This window comes from Diplotaxodon limnothrissa, linkage group LG9 (assembly GCF_057381915.1).
Source record: "Diplotaxodon limnothrissa isolate DT_005_m linkage group LG9, D_limnothrissa_male_GT1.1, whole genome shotgun sequence".
Taxonomy (NCBI): domain Eukaryota; kingdom Metazoa; phylum Chordata; class Actinopteri; order Cichliformes; family Cichlidae; genus Diplotaxodon; species Diplotaxodon limnothrissa.
This window is the reverse complement of record NC_140604.1, coordinates 24,910,652-24,918,926: the sequence shown is the minus strand read 5'-3', so window position 1 is coordinate 24,918,926 and position 8,275 is coordinate 24,910,652. Positions and strand designations below refer to the sequence as shown.

Below are 8,275 nucleotides of genomic sequence, written 5' to 3'. Positions count from 1 at the left end.
TTTAAAAATATTTTGATATATTTCTTATTCTATGTCTTACATTCCATTTTCACATTACACTACCTGAAAAAAGGATGAAAGAAACATGTTGATATAGAAGTGATAAATGTGACAGACATCAAAAGTGTTTTAAAAATACAACTAGTGGGTAGAGGAAAGGATGAGAGGGGCTTTGGCTGAGTACAGTGGGACATTTTCACTGATCAGCTGAACCATTTTACCCTGAACACTGCTCGTGTCAAAAAACATGGGACAGCTAATGTCTCAAAAGCTGTAGAGGCTCAAACACTCATGTTTTATTGCATCAGTTTAACACAAAAATATTAAAAACATTTCAGGTAATCATGAAAACACAGTTAAATGTCACACATATTTTTTTTCTTAGTGATTTGCCAAAATTACCTGGTAAATTTACCCTAACAAAAAAAGGGAACCTCCGCCGTTTGATGTTATTAAATCCATTTTATTGCCTTGTTCTGGTCAGAGCAGTGATTCACCACAGGTGTCTGTAGCACTCCCTCCCAACAGTATTCAAAGTGTTTTCCATGTGGAAGCAGCAAACAGGATTCAGTGACAAAGTGCTGATGTAATGCAACAGAAATGGCTCACGGTACTATGACAAGACTCAACACTGACTCATGTAGTGTAAAAAGCGCAAGCAGTTTCATCGGAGAGAACAAAAACCTGCATAAACACACAAAGTACAAATGTTTTCACTAATCTTTACTTTTGCTCTAGACCAATCACAGTCCCGACAATGTAGTTTTATTGTTAGTCCTGGTTAGTATACAGGTGAACTTCACAATATGTTACAGTAAATATTCATTTACTGTAATTTTTTTTCATTAAGTTTTAAATTCTCCCTTAGGTAAAAATACTTAAAATTTTATTTACAGCGAGCTTGTCTGCATCCATTCAAACTCATAATACTGTTAGCATTTGGACAGAACTCACAATTTTCATCATTGTAACCATTCGTTAAAAATTAAATATCTACTCTGCTTTTTCTTTGCTGGGATCTGCGACTGGCTGAGCAGCAGTGGGTGCAGTTGCAGAGGTGGTAGGACTGGTGGCAGCGTTTGGAGGCGGTGCCGGTGGGAGTGGATCGGGATCGTCTATGAGTGCCTGTCTCCTCTCTTGCTCCTTGATCACTTGAATCAGACAGTAGGTCACAAACATGACGATGATGGTGGTTATGGGGAAGCCTGGGAAGGTAATTCCTTGTTAATAAGCTGGTAAGAAATGGCAAAGTTGCCTCATAATTAACAACCAAAATCACCTTTTAGAAGCAGCCGTTTGGCAACCAACTTTGCAAAGTCCAAACTGTTCAAGGCCAGAATGTTGTACAACACAATGCTCCAGAAGTTAAAAGTGTTGAAGATGGCTCTGATGCGCCGAGACATCGCTTCTGACATTGCCATCTGCAAATCATATTTATATACAACATGCACGTTAAATCCCTTATCCTTTATAAACTGCTTATTGATGTGTACAAACAAACTCATCTGACCAACCTCAAAAGAGCTAAATGGCTCCACGGAGAAGAATTTGCCTGTCCACAGCTCAAAGTTGAGACCAAAACAGTTCAGGAAAGCCCAGACCAGGACCACCTGACAGGGTCCCAACCAGAGGATGGTGATGCCGAAGGTGCACAGTGTAGCCACAAGCTCCTCCACCATGTTCTCGTGCTTTCCACCCAGGTAATTATACACATACCTGTGGATTAGGGCTTCATCAGAACCTTTGCTTTTCAAATGATTAACATGACTTTAATATTGGTGGCCTTTTGGAGACACTCACTTGCACAGCCAATCGTTGATCCCTCTGTCGAAGTGACTACAAAACAAAATCAGCTTTAGTACTATAGAATTATACCACATGTACGCCTAGAACCACTCACTTGTGTTCAAGCCTCACTCACGTTTCAGCAAACACATAGAGCATGGTGATGCATTTTGGTGGTTTAGGAGGGTCAAGGTGATCCAGTCTGGATACCGTGTTGATGACTCCAAACATCACAGCTGCTTTCACCCAGTCATACACCAGGTTAAAGTAAGCCAGCCCCACTGGAAACAATGCAGTGACATCAGTTCTGCTGCAAGTTTCCTTTCATCTCAAATAATTGAAATTAAAACTGGAAATTTTTCATGTTAATGTTTGTTTGCATAAAGTCAAAGCTTTTAATTATATGTTAATGTTCAGTCTTCATTTGTGCTTTTTTTTTTTGCATGCCGTTGGGTTTAAAAATATTAAAACGGGAATTTTCGTGAAGTGGCACAGACCTAGAGCCCAGTCAGACAGGTGCTTCATCAGCTTCAAGTCAGTGGGGATGGTGAGGATGTACATGAAGTGGAAAAGGATGTCCACTACAATGATGACGATAAGGTGGATCACACCGTGCAGGTTGATATTCCACATCTCCCGCTCTTTCCTGGTAAGGTCACACCTGTTGACCTGCAGAGGGCAGCAAACACACATCACAACTACGGAGAAAGCCAGAAACTTTCAGCCTCTGCAGACAACAGGCCCTGTTATTTAGGGATATTTTAAACGTCAGATTTTTTTTACTGATGGCGACATAAATGCATGTAAACTTTACATTGTGTGTTCTAAATATCTTCATGAGCAGTAAAGAAAAGTAAAAGAAACCATCAATTTTAGGTCACACGATCGTCATACTTAATAATTTTGTAACCTGTAAAGAATCAAACTTACTTGAACATAAAATTTATCAAAAGTCATGATAGGCCCGAAATAGAAGAAAGGGAGGTAGAAGTTGTACTTGAGCAGCTCCAAGATGTTGTAGTTGCCATCTTTTCTTTCACAGTTCTCCAGAGCAAAACTCATACAACGCATGATTGTAAACCCACATCCTCCATAGAAGAAAACAGGACGCAACTCAAAGTCCCCTTCCACAAAACCTGCCTGTTTAGAGAAGACATGGGGAATCGACCATGAGAAATGTATAGACAATACACTGAGGTGTTTGGGTGCCAGCAGCTTACCTGCCAGGAAATGAAGGGTTCACACTTGAATGTAGCCAGCGTACAAAGACCAGTGACGAAGCAAAGCCAGCGGATTTTCACTAAAGAGATGCTGTAGAGCAGGATACAGTGGGAGAGGATGAGGGTGACATAGGTCCAGCCCATGCTGGTCCACACAGCAAGCAGGCCATACACCATATATACCAAGGACCGATACTGTGGGACAGAAAAATGGTGTCACCCTTGTGGTTTAAAAGTTTTCATACATTCATCATGGGCATGAATATCATCTTTAACGAGTGAATGATACATACAGGGTCACTTAAATCTTTGAAGGTTCTACAGTGGTTTTTAACTTGATGAACCCAAGAGATATAAACTTGCTCCAAAATCAACATCCTCTAGCTCAACTGAAATTTACAGCAGCCCACATGGACAAGCCAAATATCTCATGGAGAATAGTTTTTATGCTCAAATAAGAAAAAGATTGAGCAATTATAACACATATACAAGAGGTATGTTAGGACGAGTAAAGTTGAGGCTTTCAAACCGAAGAACAATGTCCCAAGTGTCAAGCATGGTGGTGGCAGCATCATGCTCTGGGGATGTTTTGGTGCCACTGGTACTGATACATTGCACAAAGTGGACGGAACAATGAAGACTGAGGACAACCTCCAAGTTTTTAACCTTCACCTCAACAACCAAACGGTTAAAACTTAGAAGCAACTGTGTTTTATAATGGCTAAAGCAGGCTAACATTAAGCTTCTGGACTGGCCTTCCCAAGGGGTTGACCTCAACCCTGCTGAAAATTTTTTAGACCACACTTAAAAGGCAGGTTCATGCAAGGAAATCAGACGATTTAAATGAACTCTTGTGCACCCAGTTCTTGTTTTTAAGGTCATTAAAGATGTATGGTGTTAGATCATACCACCCTGGGAAAAGAGCAGCTAAAAAAAACAAAAAAACAAATAAAAGCTCAGCTGTGACAAAGAAGATTTTGAGGTTGCCAGATAATGGTGAGAAATAAACTTGGGTTCATTGCAGTTCAGTGCTTCACTCAGATTATTAACACTAGCAGTAAATATTGGATCTGTCCTATACTACATTAATCCGCCTACAGAAGCTCAATGAAAACAATCCATCAATCTGTCAGGAGAAGCACCTGTGGAGCCAGCATGGAGCAGATCTTGGCAAACAGCACATGACCAGAGAGCGCAAATATGATGTGGTCTCTAAAGGTGGAAAACCACATCAGCCACTCGAAATCTGCAGTTTCCTGTAGACCAGCGAGCACAACAATATTAGAAATATGAGAACACTTCTGCAAACAAATGATGACAAATGAGCTGCATTCATTTTCTTACCATTTTCCTCCCAAAGTAGTACCATCCTGGCTTCACGCTGGTTTTGAAAGTCTTTCTGTTTGCACTGGCTAACAATGGGACAATTGGGGGGGGGGGGAATACAACATTTTATAGTTTGGTACAGAAGCCAAGTGTTTCTGTGCACCGTGTTTTCTTTTCTTGCCCTTGAGTGCAAATGACAAACCTTTGCTAGATTGACAGTGAAACAAATGTAGGCCAAACAGAGGGACTATTTTCTTCTTGTGCTCGGTGGTATTAATACCGACACCTGTTCTCCTCAGCGTGGTCTACATAGCTCAGACTCCTCAACCTTACACTGTGACACTTCCCCCATATGTATACTTCACAGTGTATTGTCTGTACGTGACTGTGCTACAGTCTCAGATGAACTTTGCATTCGAGGAATCTAATGTATGCTGATCAGGAAAAAGAGGAAAATAATTTAGTCAAGCTTTGTTTTAGTCCTTTTTATGATTTAATTTGCAAGATAATTTGTTTATAAAGTATAGATAGTCTAGGATAGAGTCACGGAATTAATATATGATTAACTAGTACTTCATAGGTATTTCTATGCTATAAATATAAATAGATATCCTTTAAACAAAATGGTCTTCTTAGTAGTTTTCTGTCACCTAGTCCTGTGCTGGTTCATCATATTCTGTACACGTTTAGTTGTTGGTCACCTCTGGCTCAAACATCATTCAAGAAACACATGTGACCAACAAGCAAGCAGAGGGAACTAACCAGGAGCTAGATGCAGATCTCTGGCGTGTGGCATCGACCGACAGGTCCACCTGGACTTTCCAGTTTACCTGGGAAGAGTACTCACCCAACTCTAACACTACACTGGTCCTTTTGAAGTTGAGGTTCTGATTAACTCTGTGTGTGTCTGTCTTAAGCTACCCCAGAATATGAGAATTGACAGCATGTGGAATGTTGCACATATTCCAGTCGAAACCCACTTAGTCCAGTCTGTTGTACCCCCTTCCAACCCCCCTCCAACCATCTGGGTCATTGATGGACAGCTTCCCTACACAGTTAGTAGCATTTTGGATGCTTCTGTGCAGAAACTCTTGAGAGAAATTTGCAAAATTTGTTTAAAGACATTCCTGTGGGAAAAATTAAGCTGTGGACTTACCTGTTAACCTGACATCAGACCTCGTTGTGTTAAAGCTTTCAGATACAATTCCTGGTATTTCATTGTTGTAAATAAACCTGTGAACTTTTAACTCAGAGTCCTAAGTTTGAATCCACCTGCACCACCAGTTAGGACAGTTTTCATTATAAATGACCAAATACAGTAGGCTTAATATTCGGATGCTCTTTTTCTGTGTGCATGTGTGTCAGTGTGTTAACTCATACTCACAACTGGACACCTCAAAGATCCAGCTAGTGGCCCAGAACATGGCCAGACACAAAACAGTGTTGTAGAAATAAATCTCATACTTGGGAAGAGCAGCTTTGAGCCCCATGGCGACGCAGTCAGGACAGCACGGAGCTCCGGAGGCTCCTGAATATAAACCACAGAGAAGTCAGAGTACTTTAATCTGTCTGTCACACCTAAAACAGGCGGTGCCAAATAGCATTCCTGAGTTATCCTGCCTACAGTAAGACACATATGCCAGAGGTTCATCCCCTTTCCCCTGATGTTATCTTTTATTTTGGGGATCCTTTGGATCCCAGTCACTGCTGTACTACAGGAAGGGTGGCACATTATTCTTCATGAACAGCTGTAATCCTAAAAATAAACTGAGCCTCACAAAAAGTGTCACAGTCCTACTGCAGTATTTGTATGAGGGCATTTATTACATTATTTTGCATAACCCAACTAAAATAGACCTCTAATCCATCGCTGATTCTAAATTTAGGTAACTGTCATCCGTGAACTTTCTGTGACACATTATCAGAGATGGAAAGTAACAAAAGCCATTTGCTTCCTCTTAACCTGTGACTATCACAGAGGACTTTCCACATTTTTATTGTACTTATCTTTGTACATTTATCAAATGGATTAATAACTGCTAATTTTAAAGATTATTAGTCCAGCTGTCAACGAAGTTTCCACATCCGTTATTCAAAGGAAAGCAGAGCAGTAGGATTTTTTATTTTTTAACACCTCAGAGTAAAAAACCATCAGTGTTGCTATTAGATCACTCTTACTAACACATCAGATTTTAAATAGTACTTTTAAAATGGTATGTTGTTTTTTCTGGTTTATTTACACTTAGGTAGTTTAAATTGAGCAATTCTTAAGCTTTTTGGGACCAGGAACCACTTATAGGATTGCAGTTTTTGACTTAACCGATGATTTACTCAAGGATTTCTCTATGCTCACAAGCTAGCTAGCTGGCTAACAAGGTAAGCTGTGTATAGCAGCAGTGGCTGATTGCACCCTGAGATCTACGAATGACTTCATGACATGATTGGTCACGATGCTGTTGTATCAGAGTTTCTAATAGTCCAGTGATAACATGGGAAGAATTAAGTCACATGACATGCTGGTTTTACTGGCATTAATTAATCACACTTTTCATAGTCGCCATGTTGAGAGGGGTGGAGCTGACAGAGGAACTGAGAGACACTGAAATACCATAGGGGTCATGACTTTTCTGTTACATGGGAGGCCTGCCCTAAAACATATTGTATCATTATTATTTTTATTATTGTTAATATTATTAGTAGTAGTATTTTGACTCTAATAGGTACCAGAATTTGCTTTAGTAAGACTAGAAACTAGCAACTAAGGAACAGTCAGAGTCAGCTATAGCAAAAAATCAGTTAAACCTAAATGAACTGTATTAGTAGGCCTGGTCGGATAGTTTAATATTTGACGGTTAAACGTATCTTACAAGATCATATTTGATTTGATTTGATTTGCATCTGCATAATAAACTGCATAATTCACTATAAGCATGCCCTCCTATTGTGCCAAAGAGTGGTTCTTTTCACTATTTATCTTTTGCTTTGTGGATTCTGATGCCTCTTCTTTGGTACAATAAGAACCTGCTTTCTCCTCCTTATTTAATATATTCTGTTCCAAAAACCTTGCTGTATAATGCCTGATTTTAAGCTTCAATTATTTAAGAATATTGTTTCTTTGACTTGTTTGACACATTTCTCATTTCTCATAAAAAGGTGGAGGGTAAACTGACCGATTAGAATTTAAAGTGCAGCTGCTGCTATTTTTAACTAAACGATTTCTCTCTGATGAATTGCAGCTTAGGCTTGCACACAATGAAACAGCTACGTGTTGCTATAAGAGAAAAATCAAACTCAGCTAAATGAAGCAACAATGAACTACAGTAAAACCCCTTCCTGCTTTCTCTTCATGGTGTCTGAATGAGATGCATGCTGTTGAAATGCCACACGGTCATGCACTTCAGTTTGTCCTCCACACCACCTGTTGTGATACTGACCTTGATCGCAGTAAGCCCAAAGTAGTTGTTAAAGAAAATTCAGATTGTTTCAAAGGCACTTTAAAATGTCACATAAAAAAAGAACATGGAAGGAAAGGTAAAGTTTTGCATCTGCTGTGCTTCCACAGAGTGCAGGTCAAGCTGCAGGTCCCTCTGACTCCCTGAGAGGGAGCTGCCACCCGTTAAAGGTGACATGGTGTATTTGTACTTTGTCCACTGACACAGGGGGGGCGGAACGGGAGGACTGCTAAAACAGTATAATAGACTATGAGCCACACAACATTGGACATGTATTCAGGTCGCCTATATTTGCTAATAAGCAGCAAATAGTTAGCAAAACTCACTCAAGCCATATGTCGATATTTTCACATTTAATACTGAAAAGTCTGAAGTTGAAGCCCTCATTATATTTACATAGTTACATGTACTCATGTCTGCATTGCGTCACACTGCTTAACATAACATACTTTGAAGATTTGAGGAACTATTTTTACTGTCAAAAGAAAAAAG

General features: G+C 39.8%; 1 protein-coding gene across 1 annotated transcript; it reads right to left on the bottom strand.

Annotated features, from left to right (window-relative positions):
• Window positions 1-444: 444 nt before the first annotated feature.
• Window positions 445-7,921, bottom strand: hhatlb (hedgehog acyltransferase like, b). Its single transcript, XM_085362329.1, has 12 exons — window positions 7,766-7,921; window positions 5,716-5,859; window positions 4,350-4,417; window positions 4,148-4,261; window positions 3,006-3,200; window positions 2,716-2,925; window positions 2,283-2,454; window positions 1,922-2,066; window positions 1,801-1,836; window positions 1,515-1,716; window positions 1,280-1,421; window positions 445-1,205 (listed from the first exon to the last, which is right to left on the bottom strand). The coding sequence occupies exons 2-12, from the start codon at window positions 5,819-5,821 to the stop codon at window positions 994-996; spliced, it is 1,602 nt and encodes a 533-aa protein (XP_085218455.1). The 5' UTR covers window positions 5,822-5,859; window positions 7,766-7,921; the 3' UTR covers window positions 445-993.
• Between the last annotated feature and the right edge of the window lie 354 nt (window positions 7,922-8,275).

Bases quoted from the DNA above. Each gene is read 5' to 3' on its own strand.
- hhatlb (XM_085362329.1), bottom strand. From the start codon at position 5,821: ATGGGGCTCAAAGCTGCTCTTCCCAAGTATGAGATTTATTTCTACAAC. The intron at 4,262-4,349 runs GTAAGAAAATGA...GCTGGTCTACAG, and splicing joins ACTACTTTGGGAGGAAAATG to GAAACTGCAGATTTCGAGTG. The intron at 2,067-2,282 runs GTCTGTGCCACT...CATTGTTTCCAG, and splicing joins CCTGTCTGACTGGGCTCTAG to TGGGGCTGGCTTACTTTAAC.